Source organism: Tripterygium wilfordii, chromosome 14, assembly GCF_013401445.1.
Source record: "Tripterygium wilfordii isolate XIE 37 chromosome 14, ASM1340144v1, whole genome shotgun sequence".
NCBI classification, from domain to species: Eukaryota; Viridiplantae; Streptophyta; class Magnoliopsida; order Celastrales; family Celastraceae; genus Tripterygium; species Tripterygium wilfordii.
The window spans coordinates 11,638,746-11,664,946 of record NC_052245.1 but is presented as its reverse complement, the minus strand read 5'-3'; the positions used below and the strand labels follow the sequence as shown (position 1 = coordinate 11,664,946).

Genomic DNA, 26,201 nt, shown 5'->3' with positions numbered 1-26,201 from the left:
TACCAACTCAGCATGCTTTTTCTTTTCTTTTTTCCCTTTTTTTTTAAATTCATACACCTGATTGTATTAAGATACCCAATAAATTAAGTAATTGAGACTCGTAGAAACTCGTATCGTCATAAAGATGTAGTACAATTAAAATGATTAAAAAAAGAGGGAAAAAAAAAACTAAAAAACGCAAACACAAAGACGGCTCTCGTAGGATATTCCTGAACGAAACCGTATTATACCGGACGTCATCGAATGATCGCCAGATGATTTCGTACTCCACCTATCTACGTCGGGTAACAAAGACTGAACAAAAAAAACCAACACACAGATTACAACAAGGATTTTACAATAAGGATCTTGGCTTCCGCTACAACAAGAGAGGTCTATTTCCCTCAACTCTGAAAATCTCATCACTAGAAAACCGAATATATGTAGTTGGAGTACACCAGAAACGTCGATGATTGAAGATCCGCGATAGATGGAAGAGATCTATAGCCGGAGAACAAAAACTCTTATTCAACACAAAAACATAAAAAATAAAACAAATCTAGATTGAGAAATGGCTCGTCAAACTCATGGGAGGAGGAAATGAGTTCGATCTCTCCTCCTTCCCAATCGATTTTTGAAGATGAGAAGAGATTTGAGAGCTTTTTCTTTAAAAAAAAAAGAGAGAGACGAGAAGAGGACAAAATGGTGTTTAACTCGGCCTGCTTTTGAGTTAGGTATAAATCAATTGATTCATAATTACGTTACTTAAAAGAAGGTTATACTTTAAATTAAATTAATCATATTGTAAAACTTATTCTATGAAAGATGACCATTAGTTATAATCACATGTGGCCTTACGTGTCCACTGCTCTATTTTTCTAACTTGTATTGAAAGTCTTTGTAGTTCCACCATATATATCCTTCACAGACTTATTTGCTGAGCATTACAATTTAGTTTGGGAGGCTTATAAAAAAATGATAAATAATTTTTTTTATGTATATATAATTCATCTTGTGCAAACTTGAAATTTAAAAAAGAACCAACTCACATCAATAATACAGTACCATATCACGAAAGCTCCGCCCTTGCATCCCGGCCTCTGCTGATAGTATCGAAACAGTGGGGTCGAACTCAGTCAAGCACAACTTCCCCTTTGTTAGAGTTTTTAGGTGTTTAAGTAAATCCCTCAAATATAAACCGTTATTTAACATTTATGACCCTATTTGGCCGTTTTACCCCTAATTGATGTGGAAATGTTGGATCTTAAGAGGACCAGGGCCTGTATGTTTATATTCAATAACCATTCCACAAACCACATAAATTGAGGATAAAATGAGAGCAGTAAATTGAGAGTTTGTAACTTTGTATCATTGCTCTGTTTGTTGTAGCCTTTCTAGATCAAACCGTATTGATGTTACCAAGATCCTCTTCAAATTTGTAATGTATGGGAACTTTTTTCCTGGGGCTACAAACAATGACATTATATATCTTGCATAATGAAACACTGTATGCATGGAACCTAGGTAGTAATCAAATATAAACTGCAGAAAGAAGACGATGCCATTAATGTGGTCTTAAAAACATTCAAAGAAACGTTTATTGAAGCAGAAAAACCAACCATACATAACATAAGTAGCTTGGGCAGGGGCCAATTAGAAAGCAACGCACCCAAGTAGATAAAAAGCCATCTACAATACTACATTTTTCACAAAGCATGGTGCTTCAGCCGCCCATTCTACAGATCGACAGTTAACACTGTTTATGATGTTTTCTCATTTGACTCCTTAAGCACCACTCCCGTTTACAACCCACTAGAAACAACTCTTTTTCTTCCGGACGGACACATGGATATGAACAATCATAGAGAAGAACTGACCTCTCTACTCTGTGGCTGCAACAACTGCTGGCCCTTCCACCTGCAATTTCAACCCACGAGCTTGACAAGTCAGTTGGATTATGTTATTATTGGGTCATAGTTCAAAAGGAGAATTGGTGGACCAACGCCCCTATAAATATCTTATCAAGAAAAAATTGCAGCACTTAGGAACTATGGTTGTTAATCTTCTTGAAACAGCGTTGAAAACTTTTGCTAGTCTGCCCATATCAGGTTATGTTAGGGACTTCAAAAGCCATAACTTAATTTCGACCAAACTTCTTTCATATAAGAGATAATTAAGAGTAATCCATATATGAATTATTAAGGAGGGCTAAGGCTACCATACAATGTTTTTTTCACTAGAACTGCATCATTATGATCGACGAATGAATTGGAGTTAACTACTATGCTATGCATTCCCAGGTAAGTGGCATTCAAAAGCATTTTGTACAGACAGTTTCCTCAAAATTTAAGGTTTAGACTACTCTTTAACATTAAAAGACTAATTCATTTTAGTATGTGTGGATGGATGTATGCGAGTATGTATATAGATACGATATGGCATGAGAGGGGTGCTACTGCCTACTGCTATGATCATAAAAGATATGTGAACCATGTAATTAAAGAAGAGATATCTAAACCAAATTGCAAAAAATGTTGAACCTGTAAAAGAAACAACCATCGTTTTACCTTGAAGGTAGCACCCCATATCTCTTCTTCTCTAGCTGGAACTGCGGTGATTCTGTTCTTAGGATTCTCATAGCTTCTCAGTTCCCCAACTGCAGTGGAGAAGAAACATCCTGCAATACAAGGAGGCTTTGTCAAAAAACCTGGACCATCATAGAAATTTAAAAGAAAGCTGAAAATTTTTGGACAATAATAGTATTCACTTATCAATATGCTTGACATAATTGATGGGAAAAGAAACATAAATCCCCATCACCAACACAAAAATCCGAAGACAAGGCACAGTATTACATATATAGAGCAGTTCTGTGGAGCAATAATTTATTCCTAGTATGCAAAATATTTTGGTTAACCCACCTTGAGGAAAAGAAGCAAGTGACTTGCCACAAGCACCTTTAAGTAATTCAGCATCATTGGCAAAGGCCACGTATCCATCAGCAGTGATTCCCCAATAGAGAGGAACCTTTCCAAATTGATCCTGTCATAATAAAAAACCAACCCAATCGTTATCAGAGACGAACTAGGGCTATTTCCTTTACCAATACATTTTATGGGTGGTAGGAATAACTTACAGAAGCCACAAACAAGGTGGAAGTAGACTTGTCAAAGACAATGAAAGCAAAATTCCCACTGAGGTGGCCAACGACATGGTTAGCAGGGTAGGGAGCCCGATCACGAAGAGTCTTGTAAGCCTCAATGACCAAAATCACCTCATTTGCCGACTTTGCAAGTCCATATTGCTGCCTCAAACTTCCCAAGTTGTCAAGCACTCCCTCGAACAAGCAAAAGATGTCATCCTTGACAGCAAATGATCTGCCACACCCAGTAACAAAAAACTTGAGCAATCTCATAACTTCAACGCTATATGGTATCAGTTGAATGAAAATCTGTTTTAATAACGCAATCACATTTGAATCCATCAGAAAAATGGTTGATTTCCCATTTCTATATTGAATTCCATTAAACTTTTACATTACACCACTACTTTTTTAGACGAGGGGAAGCAAAATACTAACACAACACATCAGTAAAGCTCAATAGAAGACTACGACAATAACACATTAGTCTGGCTGACCAATCAATCCCCATGCCAAAAAAAAAAAGTACTCGATCCCCATAAAATAAAGTATTCAGGCAGGTACCTCAAGTCCATAAATGTCGTATGAATCCATCTGGATCATGAGTCCTGGGTTGTAGGACCACCCTATAAGTCCCCATCAATGTAATCTTATCCTTAGATTCATCCTTATCCTTACTTTATCCTATTCCTTTCCCATAACCCAGCACAGGCCTTGGCAGGATGTCAAACAATAGTCGACAGCGAAGACCATTACAGATACAAATTCAATGATTCATAACCATGGAGGCCTACGCTTGTTTATGTAACAAAAAAATTGACGCAAATAGCTACATAAATAAACAAGTAATTGAACCCAGAGCACATAATTGGTAAGAATAAAAAAAGAAAAGATAACTAATTATCCAACTAGACACGTAAACGAAGTTATCAGTAGAACCAGTTTTTCCATCTCCGTCTACCAAAAAGAGAACCTTTCTCTTCAGTCTACTCCAGCCAAACCAAATTGTTTTCGACTTTCAAGGACAGCAGTGAGGACCAGACGTCCACGTTGTGCAAGATATCATCATGACCGTCCACGTGTCTGGTTATTCACGTTCTGACTCGTCTGACTATGTAACGGCACACGGATGGCGTGTGATTACTAAATAGTCGCTTCACGACAAATCCTAGAAAAGCGGGATGATCGCCACGTGGAACACAAGATATTACTTGACCCCGCAGGTATGGCCTGGCCTGGCCTGGCCCGGCCCTCGTAGGCCTCACCAACCATCGCCGTCATCGGAACAGGCATGGCATGGTCCAAGCACCAACATGATTTCATGGAGTCTCGACTCTCGATCATGATCATCGGTCATCCTATCCGAATCTCTTCATGTTTTCGTTCCATTAAATATATGAACTAAAATACTAATAATTCGCCTACTATATTGCAGATGCAAACAAATTTATGCTTCTTTGTTTTTTTTTTTTGTATGGATTTATGCTTCTTTGTTACTATCATATCATTTATCTGGAGAATTAAAGCGACGGTAGATCAACGCAGACAGATCGGATCCCCCACCGTGTGATCACACGACTGTTCCTCTCACTTTCATAGCCAAATAAAGGCTCTAAGCATCGGATGATCAAGATATATGTATTTAGCTGTATAGTAACCACATATCAATCATTTATCAGTTTAGGATCTAAAAACTTGTGAAATTATAGAAACAAAACAATATTAACGTCCGCAGGGTCGGTAATCACGAGGTCGCAGAAGTGTTCAGCAGAAATTACCTTGGCTGCAGAGGGGACTCGTTCTTGTGAGTATACGCCAGCTGGACATGGTCTCCGATCTGCACGGACACGGAGGAGGCATTGGTCTCAAGGAAGCGGTTCACCAGCGCTGACGCCGTCATTTTTGGGGACGGAGTACGGCAACCGGCGGCAACAAGCTCGTCCGGTGGAGAAACGATCGCGCTGCTGAACACTCCCAACATTCTCACACAACAAAAGGCCTCTCTCTCTCTTCTAAACAATCAAAAACCAAACAACTCTCTCGCTCTAGCTAGTAAGTTCAGAGCACGTACATGGAGAGTTCTAGCGGAGGATGGGCCTTTCCATTTATAGACAAGTCGAGGTCCTCGAGGAGGATATTTTGGACATTTCCTTTTTAAATTTTGATTTTTTTTATAAATCCAATAAAAAAGAGAAGGCAAGTGTAGTGGGCCCCAGAGACGGCGATTATTCTGGAGAGGTTGGGAAGAGGACGTGGAGGAGTCATGGGCCCGACGCGATGGCCTTTATTTATTAGCCGTCGATGCTTAGGAATGTGTATATCCGCCGATGAGGGAGATAATCAGATACGGGCAAGAACAGGTGTTCGTGATAAAACATTTTGTTGTGTATTGTATGATAAATCATTGGTCATAACGTATTAACGTGGGAAGAGTATAATATTGTCTACTAATCAAAGTTAATTATAGACGGGTCCAAGCTTGTTACACCAAAAACCATGGATGGACCTTTAAGTTTCCAGTTGTCTGATAGCTACTTCAATCTATAAAAAAAACATAGAGGAAATACCTAATGTGCTAATCACCACCCAACACAAAATTGATATTTGCTTTGTGGGTTTGAGAACATAGAACATTTGTTACCACAAAATTTGTCGAGAATCCATTCGCTTAATAAGAGGTGCCCAACCCCATAACATTTGAGAGTTCTTTTAGGGCATGTACATCTGCCCTAATGTGGGACAATATCTCAAGTGTTTGATGAACCAAACTTTCTTCTCTACCAATTTTTCAAATTATAACAAAAACATTTTTACCATTAGAGTGTCTATTAACATTATTTAAACTTTTAGGTAATTTTAAATGGCTCAATAAATGAGTTTAGTACTTTAGTATAGTCTTATAAATTAGTAATATTGTATTTTAAAAACCCATAACTCATTACTTATCCTTTGATAGAGTTCTTAGTATTGTATTTTAAAGATCCATAACTAATCCTTGGATAAAGTTATAATAGAGTCTTTATAAAAAAATTATCGACAACATTTATAAATCAATTTTCAATTATTACTCACATCTATCCTATAATATTTTGATTTACAATGTTATTTTTCATACTTTTGAAGAAATAATTAATAAATAATACAAAAAAATTTTGAGGCCATTGTCCCCTGAACCCAAAAATATTTATTTACTCTCTATATAAACTCGATCCCATACGCTCCAGAGACCGGGTCCGTCGAGGACTCTCTCCTCATAAAATAAAATAGAAAAAGGTTGTGATCTGTCAAATGGTGTCAATACGAAAAAAGTAAAACTTGATTTTATGCCCCCAAAAAAAAAAGTATTTATTCCGATGCTGATTTATAGTTCATGACGAGACTAGTACAAATATACATGGCATAGATTATATAATACCTCAAAATATGGATATTTTCCTCTTTTTTTTTTAAAAGGAGTTAGCCAGATAGGGAAGCTGAGATTCCCTTGATTAAGATTTAAATAAAGAGAGACTGATTTAGTGAAAACAATCGTACAAAGAGGATTTAAATCTTTCTTGATCAGAGATGGTGGGCCCATTGTTTGTGCGGTGGTGATTGAATTGTTGATTGATTTGAAAATGATGATGGTTGTGCGGGGGGCTCCACCAATTTTGGTGGATGATGGGACCGGGGGGATCAAAGGTTGAAATTTCTGTGTCTGGGTCTAGTCATCCTGACATGGCATCATTGAAATTGATTTGCGATTCCTTTTGTGAATTTACAATTACACCCCAAAAACAAACCCCAAGTGGAAATTTAAAAAGTTGAAAGTGAGGGAATCTTAGTACATTGCTGACGTGTAATTAATTCATTTTGGATAAAATTTTCAAAGAATTATCTTGCCCATGGTTTTCTTCCATGTGGGGTCAAAAGAGGTTCCCAAGGTTTTGAGGTTGGTTGGTTGGTTGGTTCTTGAATTTTTTTTTAGACAATTATTGAAATTCACTATTAATTATACACATTATAATTTTCGACCATGGGATGACACCTGAGCTACTAGTTAAAGTGATAAGAATGATGTTTATCAATCTAATGATTAGGGTTCGAATTCTTTCTTTTTCATTTTAAAAAAAAGGTAAAATTTTACCCTAAAGAGGAAGGAGGCATAAACGATGTTGGCATCCAATATCTTTATCTCTATCGTCAAGCGAAAAATCTCTGTGCGCATTGGTTTGATGACCTGCATTTTAGACTTAAATTGAATTTTTTGTTAAAAAAATCTCTATTTCTTTATGAGGAATTCAAAAGAAGAATACCAAAAAAAAAGAAGATATTTGAAATCAACCAATAAAACTTCCTTATTAAAAAAACCACAAAAACATTATGAAAAAGACAAAAAAAGATCAATCACATCATATATCAATATATCGATTAAGATAAAGTCCTAATTCAATCCAAATATATAGACCAAGTCCTCATTTTTTTTATTGCATAAGAGCAATTGCAATGGTTTATATTTAGGGGGTATGGATGGTGTGAAAGTGAGTTTTGATGGGCGAATAAAAAAAATGATGCTACAACACATTTTTTTAGGACCAATTGGTATGGCATGGGAGTTGCCATGTCTATATATTGGTTTGTCTGGGTCTCACTTTACTTTACAACAACACATTTATATCAAAATAAATATTGGGTCCTACTTCTATTAAAGACATTAAATTTATATCATTGAACCAATACATTTTGTTGTCCCAATCACATCAGCAAAACACATTCTCCAATACAATTACATCAACAAAATACAAATCCTCATACATTATTCATGCCTCGACAAAAAATCACCATTGTTGTTGCTCTAACAACAATAATATGACAATCATGAACCTCGTAATCTAGTTAAGATAAGATAAGATAAGATGACATCATAAGGTCCAGTTGAAACGTTGATATATTAATTCACAAATCCTCATACATTACCCATGTCTCAGCAAAAAATCACCATTGTGATTGCTCTAACGATAATAATCAACAATCATGAACCTCGTAATCTATTTAAGATAAGATGACATCATAAGGTCCAGTTGAAACGTTGATATATTAGCTTTTTAAAGCAAACAAAAAAAATTACAGCTTGATTTTACTTTTTCTTTTTAATACAGGGGAAGAGGATGTGGAGGCTCAAAATCGAGACCTCTATATATGAGATACCATACACATAAGTGTCATCTGAGTTATTCGTGGTTATAAGATTTTACATATTTTGTTATTATCATAATTTGCCACACTATACATGATATATGATGTGGTCAAATATCACTTTTTCAAAAAATCAAAATCATTCATTTACTTGTTTATATAAAATCGGAGATAATCATAATTGTAAATCTTTTTTTGATGATCAAGAATGACACCATACAAACATATCATTTGAACATCCGATAACTTAAACTGTTTTTTCAGGCTCTCGAAGATAGAAGTTTCACATCCGACGACATGATAAATTGAGCCAAAAATTCAACACTTGCCAAAACATCACAACTTTTTAACATTTATGAACCAACCCAACTCCTCCAACATTTTCAACAACAAACATCCCAAAACCTATTCTTAGTTTCTTATAATGCCATTATGAATAGAATTTGTAAATTGATCAATTTTAAATTAAAAGTATAATAAAAACCAGAACATAATATCTTCAAAAAAGAAAATCATTACATAATAATTATTGATTATAGCAAATAAATCACAACCACTTGTTCCAACTACAAAGACCAACAATGAAGTGACCACACACATATATATATACACGTCTTCTTCCACTCCATGGACCTAGGACAAATCCTAGGATACCTTCACAATAAAACCTACTTGCCCAACATGCTTTGATAAAGTTACCATAAAAATATATTCACATAATATATGTAAGCCCCACTTTGGAATATCAAACAAATTGCATCATAGCATCTCCATTAATTTTTTTTTATTTTCCATACATAGCTTTCATATTTATTTTATTTGTATTTCTTTTTATTGGCTATGTCACTTTCATTTCATTGTACAAAAGCTTCTTTTTTTTATAAATAAAATAAAATAAGTTTGCGTAATTTTCGTCATGAAACAATATTAAACAATTTTGTGACGTGTTGTAGTGAAATTACTTCATCAACTATGTCAAAGGAGAATGATAGAATCATAGGAAACATTGCCGACCAATTATCCAAACTAATAAACAAGATAAATAACAAGGATAAGAATATAATAAATTCAAGGAGAAACCAACAGATATAATTGCGTGTCATGGCCTTAATTTTTTTTTATTTTTATGTTTTGGGGATTAGTGGTTGTCTTTCATAATGTGGTTTTCAGTAATGAATCCTTAATAAGTGTATTTAGAGCATACGTTATTAATATCCTTTAACTAATTCACAATCGACCTCCTTATAAGTAGAAGAAAATTTGAATTTAATTGAACTAGAAGTTGGACTAGTTTTAGATACTTAATGAGTTCAAGAATCCATTCAAGCGCTACTTTCTTTACACCGCGTTTGGATTGAGGGATTTGAGGGGAATGGAGAAGGGAAGGGAAATGTAGTTTCCTTTCAATTATCTTGTTTGGATAGTTTATAAAAAAATTAAGAGAAGAGATTTAAGGGGAATTGGAGGGAAGATTTCATTAAATTTTTGTCAAAATCTTCATCCCAAAACAGAGTCATTTGGAGGATAGGAATGACTAATTAAGTTATTTATAAGTTAAAAACATATTTTATCTTTGTACATAATACTTAAACATAAAAAATAAAGATAAATTAGTAAATTAAACTAATTTTATTTTCTTTTTTTTTATCTATCCCATTATGAGAGAGTGAAAAGTAGTTTACCTTCCTTCCCTTTCCCTTCTCTTTCCCCAAATCCCTCAATCCAAAAACACACTCTTAAGGTCATTTTCACGACTCGCTTCTTGGATATGTTAGAATGTAATATCACATTGAGTATTGATATGGATTTAATTGCAAGCGCACAAATCGCAGAAGTAATATAAAGATGAGTAAATTATCGTTTCCACTAGGGATGTGTTGGCAAAAGAAATCAATGTCAAACAAGCTACAATTATGTAAATTGGAGAAAAGGATTAGCGATTGGTTTTTGATTTTTACTAAACTAATTAAAAAGAACAAAAACAAATCAAACACAAATATGAAATCAAGGATGGAAAGCACTAGGGTACTTAACTTCACCTCACCTATCCAATTCAATTCCCTTGATTCCTTAATCCCTAATTCTCTCTCAATAATGACAATCGATTTCCCAACCTATTCAATGTTCTATTCCTAGATACATCAAACGTATTTTCAATATAATTCCCTGTTATTCCTAACAATCGGATTAATATATCAAAAACCCATTACGAACTATGGAAATCATTTAGCGATTGCATAAGTCACAAACTTATATTCCTATGGTTCATGCACCCTATGTCATCTATGGCTTGAGGCAAACCCTAGATATCTCCTTCCGGTCTCAATCTAGGCAGCAAATCAATTGAATGATGGCCAAACACTCAAAAGCATTAATCACACCCATAGACAATCAAGAGAGAGAGAAATCAAGAAATAAGGAAATCAAGTTTATTGAATCTTCAAGGTTTGATTACATTAAGACCCTAGTAGGAAATCTAGCCACTCATGGAAGCAAAATACATCATTAAACAAAGGAAATCAACCATAGAAACTAGGATAGAAAAGGAGAGAGGAAACCCCCTTGTAGATCCTCTTCTTCTCCAAGCTCCAAGGTAGCCTCCAAGCTCTCCAATGGAGGTAGCACGAAATCCAGCTCCCCAGCCTCCAAGCTCTCCTCGAAAACCCTATCTTATGTCCTTTTATACTTCTCCAAACTCTTATGTCGTTTCCAAAACAAGTTGGGGTCGTTTTGGCTTAGAAACACGTGAATTCGGGTCTTTTTTGCGAAACTGCGCAGTGCTGTGAATAGTACTCCGATCGATCGGAAATACAATCTGTCTCGATGATATTTTTAAGTGTTTTGGCAGGTCCGATCGATCGGGAATATGGCCGATCGATCGGAAATCAGTACTAGGCTCCAAATCTTTATTTTGCACTCTTTTCCTCCCTTTCTTGCCTTGACTCCTATAATATGCAAATATAGCTTTCTTAGGCAATATTAACTCTTAATCAACTCAAAATGCAATGAACTTATATGTAAAGGATGCACAAATGTATGTATATATTTGACACATCAAGTATCATTGTATCAATTGAGAAGTTCGGTCATATGTTTGAGCATTTGTCACTTAGCGATTTTGAATTTCAACGTGTAGAATTATTGGATTGTCCAACCCAAACATGAGGGGAGTGTTAGAATATGATTATATAAGTAATATGAGATGCTCGAACCAAACCATCACTTTTCTTATTCGGAATTTGTTACCAACCATGTTGGAGTTGCCAAGTTTCCCCTTGTGAAAAAGACAATAGAATAAGTGTAAGCACACTCAGCTCATGGCGTCAGTCGTCACTAGTTGGGCTCTATTTGTTCTAATTACCCACCACATATTGGACCCAATTGAGTGGAAAAATATGCTCATCAATGCACTTTGATTCCAGATACTTGGTTCCAGTGGATAACAAAACACAAAGATTCTTTCTTTATATTAGCCACATGAAGCTATTCACCTCACTGCATTACCTCCTACATGTGGTTGAGTGAGGGAGTAAACCAGTGTTAGGAGACTGTCTGGTACTACAAGGTTGGGGTTGGAGACGCAACAGTCGATACAGAAGAGCGCCTGCCACGGCTCCCAGAGTCGGGCCAACGATGTATATCCATAATTCATTGAAGTTCCAGGAAACTATTGCAGGTCCTAATGACCTTGCAGGATTCATTGATCCTCCTGAGACAGGCCTGCAATGCATAAAAAATAATGATAGATTAGAAGGAAAAAAAAAAAGATTATATCATTCATGTATCTGCAATGGCTAAAAGAGTAGAATTCATTGGTACCCGGTAATAAGTATTGCAAGTCCTATTGCCACACCAACGACAATACCAGATAGATGACCTACCTGTAAGAGATAATCAAACTCAGTGTTTATGGAACCAGTTGAATTGCTGAAATTATTGTTTAAACGACTTACTGATTTAATTGCAAATGTGATTGATGCAGCTAGGAACATAACGATGAATGCCGCGATGAACTCCACCCAGAATGCGCTGCCACAGCCGTGGAGTGGTCGAGTAGCCATCAATTCTGTTCTTATGCCATACACAGATTTTCCGATGAATGTGGCCAACACAGAACCGATGATTTGTGCCACAACGTTTGGTATAACCTGTTTAAACAGCAAATCCCTGTGTCAAAAAAGAGGTGGAAAAACACTTCTCATTGATATAGCTACCTAGGATGATCATGTACCATTGACCATGGGAAATTACAAAAGATTGCAAGAGCTAGAGTGACTGCAGGGTTGATATGTGCACCAGAAATCGGTCCTATACAGAAGACTACGACAACGACTGTTAGTCCTGCAGTGGCTGCATATTCAAGAAGACCCACTTCACCCCTGATTAGCTGTGTACTTGCAATGATTCCGCAAATGCAAATCATTAAAATGAAAGTCCCAACCAGCTCTGCAATAACCTGCACATTTAAGTGAAAATATGACGATTATAAAGACAAGAAGAATGCTGTCAAACTAAACCTTAGAGAATACCAATTTTTTACTTACCATCCGAGCAGGATTTAGGTCTGTTCCATGTTGAAAGCAACAGAAACCAGGGTTGTCCAAAAAATTTTCTCTGTTAGTCCTAGACAACGTAGTATTTGAACGCGAATCCTGATCATCTGCAGAAGCGCCATTAAAAGATGCAATATTTGTGACTTCGGAAGATCGTGGTTGCTGTTCAAGGAATTCCTTCATTTTCAGGATCAAACTTCTCATATAGGCAATGCAAGAACACAAAGCAGAAGGCCTAATTCATAGCCTTTGAGCCAAGTCTTCAATGACCTGAAAAGATTAAGATAAAGAGGAGGTGCAAAGGACAATTGGAATGGAAAAGTTGAACTGCTTCTTTGGCTTTAAGTATTGGGAATGTTGTTCACACGGTGTGGACTTTGGAAGGCCTCAACACAATTCTTGTGTTTGGCCCCTTGTATGAAGGGAAAAGAGTATCCATGCCTTCTAACTGTATATTCTTAAAAATTTAACCATTTCCTCCAAAAACTCTAAAGTTGGTAAAGCTTTCTTTCACTTGTTTCATCTCCTTACTAATAGCAATAATCCAGATCAAGTAGTTACCTGCCAGATTGTTTGCATCCTATAAGAAATCAACTTGGCACCTGCATCATCAGTCCTCACTACTTTCACTTCCCTCAATGCCCGAGGGTTATATCCTCGTGGCCAACTTCACAATCTGAAATGTAGCAACTGATAGGTGCCATAGAGCCCTTTTGAGAAATAAACATTAAAGTAGTCTATTGCATCGGTTTCTTTGTCGTCCATTGGGGGACTTTCTTCAGATAACAATTCCTTTATTTGGCTTGCTCATGGAGTTATTCCCTGGTGAAATTTGGGGCCTGAAGAAACTTACCACTGAAATTCTTGGACCTACTTGGTTTGCTAGTACTCTGAGTGGCACTAATGAACCTGTCATTGGTAATGAGCTGCACAAATGAGCTGCACAAGCCAAGACATATTATGAAAGCATAAAATCTCTTGTAACAAGAACAGTATGATGCCTCTCCAACCAAGATATGGAATACTTTAAATGAAAGCACAACTAATTATAATTACTCAAAAATTTGTTACTAACAAAAATGAATTGAAGTTAACTTTAACATAATAACTTGCCTGAAGAAAAGCACCAATGTCGACTACCAAAGCTCCATGTATGGGATGGACATCAATCCATTGATTCTCATGGAAAACTTGAAGACCACCCAATTAAACCTGTAAAAGTACTGTGAAAAGTGAACCATCAGTGTGTTTGGTGGTGCCCATTGTCCATTTTGGTTCAGGACAGGCTGGATAGTAGTGGCCAAGAAAAAGAATTCCCTCAGCACAACTCATGTCTTCCAAATCCCTTGGATTAAGTCCAAGAGCCTGAGATAGTAATTCAATGAAACAGAATAATTCCAAGCTTCACCACTTGCTCCTTGCACTCAATCGCTATGTCCCTGCAATTCAGTAAATTCATCAAACACATAACGTGCATAAAGCAATTGCTAGTATTTAGCACTACCATTTACCTGCAGACATCAGGCAATTCTTTCATGATTGACCAACTGAAAGAAACACCATTTCTCGCTTGCTTCATTAATTCTTTCTATGATGGGATTTGGGAACTATATACCCTGAAGAGTAGTCCTCATGAGGCTTGGTTCTTCACTCCTGAATGGCTGAACATATGTGGTACCTCTGCCACTCCCCAGCATCTACTAGTAGGACTGTAATAAAATTACCTGAAAATCCTAATGGAATGGTTAACCATAGAATCAAAAAAATTCATCAAATAACTGAAATAATTAAAAAAATTTCAAAAAGGAAAAAAAAAAAAAAACTCCCATGGAAACCGACCGTTTACACTCCTATCTACTAGGGCTTAACGTCCAACCGGTATCGACTGGACCCAAATATAGGGTTTAGGCCCGAACTATTGGACCAGGTTTAGCCCAGGACGATAATTGGGTCTAACAGAACCAGTTCTAAAGACGGGCCCAGCACAATTATTGACAGGAGTGATTGAGAATAAACTGAAAACGGAGGGGTCTTATAGAAAATAAGTTCAAAGTGAGGTCACTTGAACAAATACTCAAAATGCGATAAAGATGGGGGTATCGTTGTAATTTTCTCATAATGTCGGGAGGAATTTCCCCATCGGAGAGGGACTGTGAACACAATGCACCGTTTTGACTCGGGAAACTGATTCGGAGCGCCATAGCCATAGGTGATTTTGTTTTTCTTAACGCTTTTCGTTCTTTTTCAGTTCTTGTTTTCGTATTCTCTGTTCTAATCTGATCTCAGTAACACAGTATCAAAGTAATTTAAACGCTCTAGTATTGCAGTCATTTCTAAATTTGATGTTGATGTATTTGTTTTGGAATTTTGGGAATAACCTGGATGATAATTTTTCCGAACTGAAGTGAAGTCTGATCTTTAGGGTTTTTAGTTGGATGTAAAGTTTGTGCATTTTTTATGTTAAATGACGATTATTGAATTTTGTGTGAGTTACTGACTCTGTCTAGATATGGCTCGCCTGTGTAGAACTTGTGTGGATGATAATTTTTCCGAACTGAAGTGAAGTCTGATCTTTAGGGTTTTTAGTTGGATGTAAAGTTTGTGCATTTTTTATGTCAAATGAAGATTATTGAATTTTGTGTGAGTTACTAACTCTGTCTAGATATGGCTTGCCTGTGTAGAATTTGTGTGGTATTCTTTTTTTTCGTTTGTAGAGATGTGGATCCTCACCGTGGTTGAGCCACATGGAGAATACGTGTGGTAATGATCGTTCACTGTTCTTTGCAAATGTCAGATAGTCTGCCAATAGTTGGGTTCTGACCCTTTGTTTATTGAGCTTAGCCTTGGAATGGAAGTTTAAAGTTTCTACAGTGCATCTAAACTCTGCTGACGTTGTCTGCGCTTACTCGATTTTGACACCTGTTCTTATTGATGATCAGTTAACTTCTTTTAAACATATGACTAGGAAGAAGAATACTTTCAATGTGGGGAATTCCAATAACCTCACACCTAGAGCCTTAACTGAGGCTGTTCTTTCGCATTGGGAATTTGTGATGCATGTATACGGTACTATAATGGATGATATAGTGCATGGCAGTTCTTTAAATAGCATCTGATATGGCATGGTTTGGTTTTGTTTAGTAGACGTCTTTGTTCTGTGTTGAATTCCAATATTCTATATGAATACATGGCTTTGCATTTGTTATGCTCTTATTCTGTGAACACGATAGTATGTTTAGAAAAATATAATCTTTCCAGTAAACATGGAACATCAAACTATTTTGTGTTGTTTTGAAGGAAAAAGTGAGAGAAGGACAAGGCTAGTGCCAATGCAACAGATTGATGATGCTGGTAGGAACCAAATGGCAGCACTTATGCGAGTGTTTGATTGGTCAAAATGCTTTAAAGATGACGTTATTCCGTGCAAAATTGAAGAGGTAATGAGCTTTCACGTATTCATCATGTGTAGACTGTAGTGCTAATTATAGTATTATCCTGGTTTTTTCTGCTTGTGATCTGTTAGCTGAATTTTCATTATTCTTGGCTTCTCAGGGTCTGTTCTTGGGTTCTCTTGGTGCTGCTAATAACAAGTCTGAACTGAAAAGATTGAATGTAACTCACATTCTAACGGTGGCTAGTTCCTTGCCTCCCGCACATCCGGATGATTTTGTATATAAAGTTATTCCAGGTGTGAAAGGTCTTTCTGCATGCATGGAAGTTGATTTCTTGATTATTATTTCTTTTTTTGAACTAGCATTCCAATAATTGTTTTTATTTTTTACATCATGCTTCTTGAGCTTCTGTTTTTTTATTTCTATTCTGCTTTACTTTGCATCTAACACTTTTTGCCTTGAAGCAATTTGCATCTAATATTGTATTCTAACTTTGGACTAGGAATTTTGTGCATTCTATAGAAACAAACTTTGAACTAAGCATATGATGAAGCCTGAAGGTTAATTTTAAAAAAAAAACTTGTTGACCATCTTGTATCTTGTCTTGTACTTATGCATTTGACCAGTATTGCATACCCAGTTACATTTTCTAATGGTAGTTTCTTCTACAGAAATTTAACTTTGTACGTCTGTTTTTAATGCTATACGGTGTTGAGATTCTTTCCCTTTGTACTCATAAAGCTATCGGTGATTGCATTTTCTTAACCCAAATTGAGCCTTCTACAATTTAGAAAATCTTATCATGTTCATTCTGATTTAGTTATGGACAGACCAGACACAGATTTGAGACAGTACTTTGATGAATGCTTCAGTTTTATTGACGAGGCTAAAGAAAAGGGTGGTGGTGTTTTGGTTCATTGCTTTGTGGGAAGGTCCAGAAGGTATTTTCTTTGCCTTGTATAGGATAGTCGCCTCATGAAGTCATATTCCTTTGTATACTAACAAAAAAGCTCATGAAATTTTGAATACTTGACTGTGATAGCGTAGTCCAACTAGAAACCTCTGATTTGGGATTAAAACTTTGACTATAAATTTTGAGGATTGGCATTAACTGTGGTTTGAAGTATTTTAGCTATGTTGATTCTGATTTTTAACATATTTTGGAAAATAGTTTTTGTAAGGCAACATACCTTTGATTTGTCAAACAGCTTTAAAGTGAGGTTTCTTTGAAGCAACTAGAAACTCATGCTCTTAAGACTCACACGGCATAGAGAGTGCAAGTGAAAGAGAAGATGCCTTGGAGAAGCTATTCTTTGCCTGTTCAAAAAAATTAATTGAGAAATGTTTTATGTCTTACTCAACTATGTAATGAGCTTATGTGTGTTCTGTATCTCAGCGCAACTATTGTCATTGCTTATCTGATGAAAAAGCATGGTATGAGTCTATCTCAAGCTCAGGATCATGTGAAGAGTAGACGGCCTCAGGTTTGTCCTAATGTTGGTTTCATGAAACAATTACAAGACTTTGAGAAATCTCTTCAAGGTACGTAACTTTTTGCTTAAAAATATATAATAAACAGCTTCTTTTGCACTTCTTTTTTTTTTTTTTTTTTTGTATGGCAACCAAAGAGACAAGAAACACCACTTACAAACCACACCATGCCAGACCAAAACAATGATCTGGGGGATCGCACCCACTATACAACCAATATTGCAGCTCTGGAAGTCGGTGACTGGGAATGCTACCTGAAAGCCTCAAGGTAGCGGCCCATTTGGCGAAGACATCCGCCCAGACATTTTGATGTCTGCTAACCTTTGAAATAGACCAGCTCTTAAGCTTGTCTAGCTGATTGCGAGTCCCCTCTATTAGATTTTCAATAGCCCAAAGAGAAACCAAATCCGGTTGAGCAACCGCATTAACAACAATCAAAGCATCCCCTTCGAATTGCACCTCCTGCAACCTGAGATCTAGACACCGTTGGACACCCAATCTCAAAGCCAAAGCCTCACCAACAGCTGGATCTACCCGGACAGCACAAGAAACTGAAGCAAAAATGATATCCCCACCTGAAGACCGAGCAATGGCAGCTGAAGCAGTAAGGTTGTGACCCATAGCTGTATCAAAATTTACCTTGATCCAATTCAAAGGAGGTGGAACCCAATTTGGATGAATAATATTTTGAACATAGCGAGAAATCCTCCAAGCTTGGCAATGTTGATTATGAACATGCTGAATTTGAGCTACCAACAGGTTAATTGATCTCACTGGAGTCCCATGAAGAACATCATTTCTATACCTCCAAGTATGGTCAAAAGTCACCAAAGCCAACAATTGAAAAGCTTGACAATCCTCTCTAGAAATACCAATCAGATGGGGATTAATCAACACCTTGACCCAATCCGCCCTTCCTCCATGAGCCAAGGTAGGCACATTCGTGATCCATCTAGAATTGCTCCACACCAAGAGAGAAATCGAGCATCCAAACATGAGGTGATCCAAAGTTTCCCTTTCAAAATTACAAATAGGACAAAGCTGTTGTTCCTCTGGAATATGCAAAATACCCGACAATCGAGCCCTAGTAGGCAGAATATCCCAGATTATTTTCCACAATAACAGATGGAATCTAGCATGAACCTTCATCTTCCATAGTTGCTTCCAATAGATATCAGAAGGCGACTCCAAATTCATTGGAATAGTGGCATTTGCATTTAACATATGATGTGCCACTTTTACTGAATATACTCCAGTATCATTAATATGCCAAATCCACCTATCCTCACCCAAGCTTTCTGATAAATGAATTTGAATAATATTATCAACTGTTTCTTGCATGAATAGCCTCTGAATCAATGGAATATTCCATCTTCTAGGATTAAAAAGCATTAAAGAGTCCACTGTGGAATCATCTCTCATAATGGAACTATTTTGTCTCCAGTGAGGCGCTGAAGATGTTGGTTTATCAATGTAATATGGTGGAGAAATCTCTTCAAGTCCCATATTTCTTCTTTGAAATTTCCACTCAAATTTTGAATGCAATGCATCTCTATCTGCAAATGCGAACATAGTCAACAAAATAGTTTGTATAAATATAAACATTCAAATGACAAAATTTAAAGCTTACTTGAACTAGTCATATCATGCTACTATTATATCTCAGATTGTGACATGGTAATATCTTTTGAAAAATTCTAGGAATAAGGTTGTGTTGAGACCTTTGCCCATTAATGATGGTCAGGTTTGGGGAGGGAGCTCTCTTATGTTCCCTCTTGCTCATCTATGTATCTTGAATCATGAATCTCATTTGGTCTGAAAATGTTTCTTTTTCTTTTCATTTTTAGAGCAACAAGACTTTAAAACGCATGTAAGGGGAACCCTGTACTTTGGGATCTATGGGGATAACCTGCATTGTAGTTTGTGACAAGAAATTAATCCTCTTGGTAAAAAAGTTGCCATAATGCATTTATTTAAGTTTCTTGACTAGCCTTTGTTTCACCCAATTTCCTACAGTCACACTTCACATTCTCTGGTTCTCTTAGCCTATTCCATTTCTGCTGATAAATCTTTCTTTGTAATAGTTCCTTTAATGTAATTTTTGATCTTATATTTGATTTTGTTTTGCGTGAACAATGGTTCAGATCAGAAGCTAGCAAATGAAGAAGAGAAGTTACAGTGATACACGTTGAAAGGCTGAGCACTAGAGACTAGAGAGTTTAACTTTTGCTACTTGAACTTGAAAGATATGATCATATTTTCTACAACAGCTGATAACCCGTGATGCTGGCTATTTAATATTCTAGATAAAGAAGACATATTCTATCATAACTCGTTCCTACCACGAAAAAAAGCGCAGCCCTAGTGGAAGTGTAGGAATATGAATGTATCATTGACATGCATTTGAAATGGTGATGCAGTTGAAATTCTGGGATGAGCAACATTTTATAAGTCCCTCATTCGTTCTCGACTGTTAGTCACAAAGGATTCTTCACGACTGCTGCTCTTATTTATGAATTTGATGTACCAAGTGGAAGTAACATCAAGATTTGGGAAGGTGACCCATTTGTCTTCTTGATCAGAGTCTCACAGATAAGAGAAAAGGTATGTTGAGTTTTGACTATGGGGGCAGTGTGGGTACTTCTTATAAACACCATTCTCAACAACTACATTAGGTTTCAGGCTGCCCCTTACTGTATTTCTGTATTGGATGTTCACTAATCATTACATCAAGAGACACAGGAAAGTAGACAATATCACTCGAAGTATCCGGCACCCGGCGGCGTGGCTAGGAGCCTTGCATACTGTCGTTACTCTTTACTAGCGCTTTTTTAAAGTAAGTGTCTTTACTAGTTTATTTGTATTCTTTTGCGTCTATTTTCTTAAAAAAATGACCACATAACTAAAATTAGCTCAACGCTATTAGTGAATATGCAATGAAAAATTACTCTTTCATAGTCTAGCCGGTTATCTCTCTAAACTTGGACTTAAGGTGTAAAGATTGTTGTCCGAGGTTAGTAATTTGATTCTGAGCAACTACAATGGTGCTTAGGCTAATTGGGACAACAAAAAAAATTAGAGAACGTGTAAAGTAAGGTATGAATGGGAAGGGAAATGTAATAATATGTCGCAACAATTTTGTTGGCCATATTTTCACATTTTTTGGCACAAAAATTGTGTAACATTAAATTTGTACCATTGTGGTTTACTGGTTTAGGGATTGTGGGCCCCAACAAATGAACAAGAATGTCAATATATGGGCATGACAATGTCCATTCTTTACAAGTTGGCCCAACAAAATTGAGTCGTTACAATGACACTATTGTACACATACATTCTCATGTTATGCGAAGACAACACTTTTTATCCACCCATGTCCCATTAAATGTGCACCATTGTGGTTGCACAAGCTGACATCACTATTTTCAAATGATTTACATTGGGTCTTTGCCCAACTAATTTGTCGAGCGGGTTTGCACAAGTTATGTCTAGCCGATCCGAGTTCGGACTTGGGCTTGGGCCTTAGATTGTTTATTTAGGGGCATAGAGAAGTTTTTAAGAAAAACATGGAATATGAATATCACATAATTAATGAGATAAGATTGATTAATTAATTCAATAGTAATGGAGTAGGGCCAAATCAGCGTTCTAAGTGGGTCAACTCTTTAAACCTATAAGCCACAAGTATAAATACACATATGACGATATGGTAGCGAACCCTTTTACCGGTGACGGTGAGTACCACCAGCTTCCGAGCCTTCTTCCCTCTGTTCTCCACCCGAACTCGCTGAAAACCCTAGAATCCTCAATTGCTGCCATACTCCCGTAAATGGCAGAAACCAAAAGCACTGACGAGGCCCCCACATTCCCCACCAAGCGCAAACCCGAATTTCGAGTGGAAGACCAAGAGGATCACTCTAATAACAAGAACCCTAAGCTGGAGAAACCAGTGGACCACGATTCATTAGAAGAAAAGCCCCAAAATCAAACCTTGGTGTCTTCTGGTAACAACAAATTGGAACCAGAAGAGGATGATGAGGAGGGAGAATATGAAGGAGAAGAAGAAGAGGACGAAGACGATGGAGATGAAGATGAAGATGAGGATGAGGCGGAAGTGAATGGGGATACTGAGGTGGACAGGAAGGGTAAGGGGATAATGAAGGACGATAAGGGGAAAGGGAAGGCCATAGCAGTGGAAGATAGCAGTGACGATGAGGACTCCGGTGACGGCGGCAGTGAGTCCGGCGATAGTGATCTCTCGGACGACCCGTTGGCGGAAGTTGATTTGGACAACATTCTTCCATCGAGGACCCGAAGGAAAGCTGTGCAGCCTGGGGCTTACATTGCCAATGACCGTGGCGCGGATGATGATGATAGCGATGATAGTGATGCATGAAGCTGAAGAAGGCTAGAGGGTAAGTAAGAAAAAATGTGAGCTTTTAAAAGAATTGGGTTCAGTTATTAATAGTATATTTTTGATGAGGTAATTTGCTCTGTGTAGTATGAGGAACAATGCAGCATATATTGTTAGCTTTTGTGTTTCGTGTCTCTCTTTTATGTCGTCTTTTGTTACAACTTTGTATTGGAAGAGTATATGGAGCTCGGAAAACATAGCTAGTGCTGATCCTTCCTCACATTATCTATTGTATTTCTCATACGTAACTTTGTCTTGAAATTTTGGAACTAGCTGATGCTGTTTGTATGAACCCTAGTGTAGTCGTGACAGAACCGGAAAGAACCTTGAATGGTCTGCCATTTTGTATTACCTGGAATGAATTACTGAATACAACTAAGAAGAGAGCTAAATCTTTAATGAAAGTCAATTAACTGATTTGAATGGCCATTCTCCACAAGAAAATAAACAGATAAAACATCAATGTATGGCATATGTGTTCTTTAATGCCCTCTTTATTTTTGCAATCCATCCTTTTATATAGAACTATCGTACGCCTAGATCCTTCAATCCTAACCGTTGGATATATCTAATCTTAACCGGCTAATGCTTTAGAGGTTTATAACAATCCTTTAAACACCTTGTTCACACTGAGCGGAAAGGCTGGAAGAAAGATTGAATGGGAGAGTTGACCATAATTAATGTTGTTTTGAGTCCTTGTATTCATAGGCTGAGAAGAACCTTTTTTTTTCGAGGTACTCCTGCAACGAAGCTAGATTGACAATAAAGATACTTGTCTTGTAAACAGGTTTTGTCCACTAAATAATCGTCAATATAGAACAAGGTTGTTTCTAGATCTTTATGAGGAGTCTATTTGGAATTACAGTGAAAGAACATATCTTGCTTTTGTTTCTTCCATTTGTGGTGGTCTCATTCTTCCAATCGGACGTGTAACTTTGTTGAAATTTATGGTGACGTCAGATTTTACATGATCTGGCAGACTGGCACTTTTAAAGTTATTTTTAAGATCTCCATGCTCAATTCTTGATCTCTTATTGATTAAGCATCTTTGCACAATGATCTTCAAACCCTGCTTTGTATGATGTCACTGTGCTTTTCAGTCCAAACTTCGTTAACTTTTTCGTTGGGTCATCAAAACGGATCCCTAATGGGGGTTTTTCATATGGTTAGATATCCAGATGCCTCAAACTCTTGAAACCTTGTAAGGGTTCCGCCTTCCATATAAACAGAAGCCATCTAGAGTTCTAGACCCATGAGTTACTAGAGTTTTTTAGTAAAATAAGCACTGGTTGGCCTTGCCTTATATAGATCCAATTGGAGGGATCATCGCCATGAATTTTGGGAAAATCTAACCTAATGCCCTTGATCAAAGACTTGTTGACTTCTTTTTCTTTTTGCCTTGGACCATTAGTAACTCTTATAGATATATGTGAGTGTGAGTGTGTGTGTGTGTGTGTGTGTGTGTGTACAGATATGCTCTTATACGCATGCCCGTAACTCACAAAATTACGGGCATGCATTTTTCATCCTTGGTGTGGGGCACACTCATAGAAAAACACCTAAGTCAAAGTTGTACTTAATGAAAAAATGGATGCCCGTATTACAGGCCTCTGTAGGTGAGAATCTGTGCATATATATGTGTACATATATTATATATTATTTTAGTGAAGGGATGCACTAAGAATGTGCTGCAAGACATTGATTGTGGTGTGATATTGAATTAATTGGAGTGGATTACGAATCGGAATTAATTACTGAATACAACTATAGAAGAAAATACATCTTAAATGAACAATCCAAGGAATGTCAATAACCCGATTCGAGATGCCCGTTTCCCTCAAGAAAACAAATAGAGAAAGTATCAGTATATGAGATTGGTGTTCTTCAATGCCCCTTTTATTTGCACAACCTTCCTTTTGTATGGAACTATGGTCCACCCAGATCATTTCATCCTTACCGTTGGATCAATCTAATATAAACAAGCTTAATAGGCTTGTGACATCATGTTGTCCTGTTTCATAATTTTAGACATTTTTGGGATGCTTGCCCATTTTATTTTCTCTCTTTCTGTTATCTTCAATTTCTTATCTTTGAATCTTCATCCGACAAAAGTGTTCTACTGAAGATTGTTGATTAAACATGCCCTAGATTTGTCTGTCTATGTGAACTTGTTGGGCTTTTGGATTTAGAGTTACATATTCAGCATATTTCTTGTTTGCATCTGTTTTCCCTATTCCCAAGTTTAACGTTAGGTTCTGACTTAGTTTTCGCTGTCAACAGTGTGTTAACAGGAAAAGTTCTGTAAGTTTTATAACGTAATAAGAAATCTCACTTGAAAGTCGCCATTATATACCAAGGATTTTTTTAAAATAAGTACAATTCAGTTGTTATTGTACAGTTATTTGGTGTAACTATAGCGATGCAAGCATGCTGTTCTTGAAGTCCCTTGATTTTTATGCACTCTGTGTTCTTGAAGTCAATGTTAACGTTCATGTTATAAGGACTTCATTAGGGTTGTGAAATATTTTGCCTACAGAAGAGCAATGCCATTGTTTTTATTTCTGTAGCTCTTTCAGAGGGGACAAGGAAGTAGCAAGGTTACTCCATATTAACAATGGATCAGATTGACAATTAATTTACGAATGCCACTACTATCTTTGAGATTGTGGCTCTATAATTACTTTTGGAAAATTCTAGGCCTGAGGGTTTGTCCATACCTTGTTTCCTACTAATGACTCTTGGGTTTGTAGAGGGAGCTTTTTGGTGTTCCCTCTTCCTCGACTATATATCTAAATATTTGGATTATGAATGAGTTGAGCTTAACATATTTCTTTCTTTTTTTTTCTTTTTCTTCTTTTGAGCAACAAGGGTTTAAATGAATGTCAAGAGGGAAACCCTGTCCTTTGTGATATATAGAGACTTAGCACATAATATGCATTATTCAGCATGTTCTTCTTGTTGGTAAAAAAGTTGCTAGAATGCATTTATTAGTATTTGACTATTCTGTTTCACCCATTTCCATCGTCCTGGTCCTGCAGATAGTACTTGTCATTATTCAGTTCTCTTAGCCTATTCCATGTTGACTGGGATATAATATTTATCTCTTTGATTAGTATGTGTTTCATTGTAATATTTTCTTATTGTAGTTTCTGATTAAATATTTATTTTGTTTTGGGTAGATAGGAATGAAGATGAGAAGGCATGCAGATATATGTGGAAAGACTTGAGACTAGGGGATTTACATTTTGCTTCTTGAAAGGGATAATCACAGTTTCTGCGACAGCTGATAATCCGTGATGCTGTTGATTTAATATGTAGTTTAAGCGTATGATTTGCACGAATTAGAAACGTGCATTAGACACATTTGAAACGTTGGAACAGGGGGATTTTAGTCAGATTTTGTGTCGACTTTGTCGTTTCCTTATACCCTTTTTTGCCATTTCTAAATATCACCAAATCAGAGCATGCCATGGACCGACTCCTGCTAGAGCCAAAAGGTGCCCGTCTTTCTCCTGATTGACTCCATGAAATTTGATGTTCGGGAGTGAACCTGCACAACTTTTGTAGAAGGTAGAAACGGCATCATCTTTTCTTTTGAGTTTATCAAAAAAATTTTACATGGGGTGAAACATGGTGTTTGATCAGAGATAGCTAGGACAGTAGCAGGAAATATGATAAAAGGTTCACAGCTCCTGGAATTGAGATGGTGAATACCCCTGCTTTTATTGGTTGAGCACCACACTTTGGTAAGTTTATTTGTTCTTGACTTTAGTAACAAGGGGGATTACTCAAGATTGCTGCTTATATTTGTGAATTTTATGCACAAAGTGGAAGTAATATCATGAGCTGGGAAAGGAGACAAAAGGTCCATGACTCTCAAGTCTCAACTCTTAAGGATGTTTGCTTGTGTAAATGGGCGGGCTCAAGGAACATTTAGTGGACCAGGTTGGATTCTGTGGGCTGACACTTTCAGCCCAATCTATTGAAGGCTTTCACCTTTGAATATTAAACTCATGTGGACCAGACATTGACCCACAAGACCCAAAAACTAGTGC

At 36.8% G+C, this 26,201-nt stretch overlaps 4 protein-coding genes across 7 annotated transcripts; 2 read left to right on the top strand and 2 right to left on the bottom strand.

The window, feature by feature from the left end:
- Nucleotides 1-1,519: 1,519 nt before the first annotated feature.
- LOC120015386 (stem-specific protein TSJT1-like) lies at nucleotides 1,520-5,207 on the bottom strand. Its single transcript, XM_038867792.1, has 5 exons — nucleotides 4,900-5,207; nucleotides 3,116-3,356; nucleotides 2,901-3,021; nucleotides 2,547-2,656; nucleotides 1,520-1,896 (listed from the first exon to the last, which is right to left on the bottom strand). The coding sequence occupies exons 1-5, from the start codon at nucleotides 5,100-5,102 to the stop codon at nucleotides 1,861-1,863; spliced, it is 711 nt and encodes a 236-aa protein (XP_038723720.1). The 5' UTR covers nucleotides 5,103-5,207; the 3' UTR covers nucleotides 1,520-1,860.
- Nucleotides 5,208-11,692: 6,485 nt separating this feature from the next.
- On the bottom strand, nucleotides 11,693-13,773 carry LOC120014757 (probable aquaporin NIP7-1). Of its 2 annotated transcripts, XM_038866806.1 has the most exons (6): nucleotides 13,411-13,773; nucleotides 12,841-13,119; nucleotides 12,528-12,752; nucleotides 12,250-12,444; nucleotides 12,116-12,177; nucleotides 11,693-12,016 (listed from the first exon to the last, which is right to left on the bottom strand). In XM_038866806.1, exons 2-6 carry the CDS (start codon nucleotides 13,051-13,053, stop codon nucleotides 11,797-11,799), a joined length of 915 nt encoding a protein of 304 aa, XP_038722734.1. In that variant the 5' UTR covers nucleotides 13,054-13,119; nucleotides 13,411-13,773; the 3' UTR covers nucleotides 11,693-11,796. The 2 variants fall into 2 exon arrangements, with proteins under 2 accessions (XP_038722734.1, XP_038722735.1); XM_038866807.1 differs by having other exon boundaries at nucleotides 12,841-13,773.
- A 1,149-nt stretch (nucleotides 13,774-14,922) lies between these two features.
- Nucleotides 14,923-20,589, top strand: LOC120014792 (dual specificity protein phosphatase 1-like). Of its 2 annotated transcripts, none has more exons than XM_038866851.1 (6): nucleotides 14,923-15,058; nucleotides 16,147-16,286; nucleotides 16,402-16,537; nucleotides 17,062-17,182; nucleotides 17,638-17,783; nucleotides 19,877-20,589. In XM_038866851.1, exons 2-6 carry the CDS (start codon nucleotides 16,179-16,181, stop codon nucleotides 19,912-19,914), a joined length of 549 nt encoding a protein of 182 aa, XP_038722779.1. In that variant the 5' UTR covers nucleotides 14,923-15,058; nucleotides 16,147-16,178; the 3' UTR covers nucleotides 19,915-20,589. The 2 variants fall into 2 exon arrangements, with proteins under 2 accessions (XP_038722779.1, XP_038722780.1); XM_038866852.1 differs by having other exon boundaries at nucleotides 14,955-15,058; nucleotides 16,154-16,286.
- Nucleotides 20,590-21,417: 828 nt separating this feature from the next.
- On the top strand, nucleotides 21,418-25,572 carry LOC120014791 (prothymosin alpha-like). Of its 2 annotated transcripts, none has more exons than XM_038866850.1 (2): nucleotides 21,418-22,147; nucleotides 25,330-25,572. In XM_038866850.1, the coding sequence occupies exon 1, from the start codon at nucleotides 21,562-21,564 to the stop codon at nucleotides 22,126-22,128; it is 567 nt and encodes a 188-aa protein (XP_038722778.1). In that variant the 5' UTR covers nucleotides 21,418-21,561; the 3' UTR covers nucleotides 22,129-22,147; nucleotides 25,330-25,572. The 2 variants fall into 2 exon arrangements, with proteins under 2 accessions (XP_038722778.1, XP_038722777.1); XM_038866849.1 differs by having other exon boundaries at nucleotides 25,326-25,572.
- The last annotated feature ends 629 nt before the right edge of the window (nucleotides 25,573-26,201 follow it).

Coding starts and splice junctions, on each gene's coding strand:
- LOC120015386 (XM_038867792.1), bottom strand. CDS start 5,102: ATGTTGGGAGTGTTCAGCAGCGCGATCGTTTCTCCACCGGACGAGCTT. Junction 3,022..3,115: donor CCACCTTGTTTGTGGCTTCT/GTAAGTTATTCC, acceptor TTATTATGACAG/GATCAATTTGGAAAGGTTCC. Junction 1,897..2,546: donor TATGGGGTGCTACCTTCAAG/GTAAAACGATGG, acceptor TTGAAATTGCAG/GTGGAAGGGCCAGCAGTTGT.
- LOC120014791 (XM_038866850.1), top strand. CDS start 21,562: ATGGCAGAAACCAAAAGCACTGACGAGGCCCCCACATTCCCCACCAAG.
- LOC120014792 (XM_038866851.1), top strand. CDS start 16,179: ATGCAACAGATTGATGATGCTGGTAGGAACCAAATGGCAGCACTTATG. Junction 16,538..17,061: donor TGTATATAAAGTTATTCCAG/GTGTGAAAGGTC, acceptor ATTCTGATTTAG/TTATGGACAGACCAGACACA. Junction 17,183..17,637: donor TTTGTGGGAAGGTCCAGAAG/GTATTTTCTTTG, acceptor TCTGTATCTCAG/CGCAACTATTGTCATTGCTT.
- LOC120014757 (XM_038866807.1), bottom strand. CDS start 13,053: ATGAGAAGTTTGATCCTGAAAATGAAGGAATTCCTTGAACAGCAACCA. Junction 12,445..12,527: donor GTAATTTCCCATGGTCAATG/GTACATGATCAT, acceptor CTGTTTAAACAG/GTTATACCAAACGTTGTGGC. Junction 12,178..12,249: donor TCACATTTGCAATTAAATCA/GTAAGTCGTTTA, acceptor TATCTCTTACAG/GTAGGTCATCTATCTGGTAT.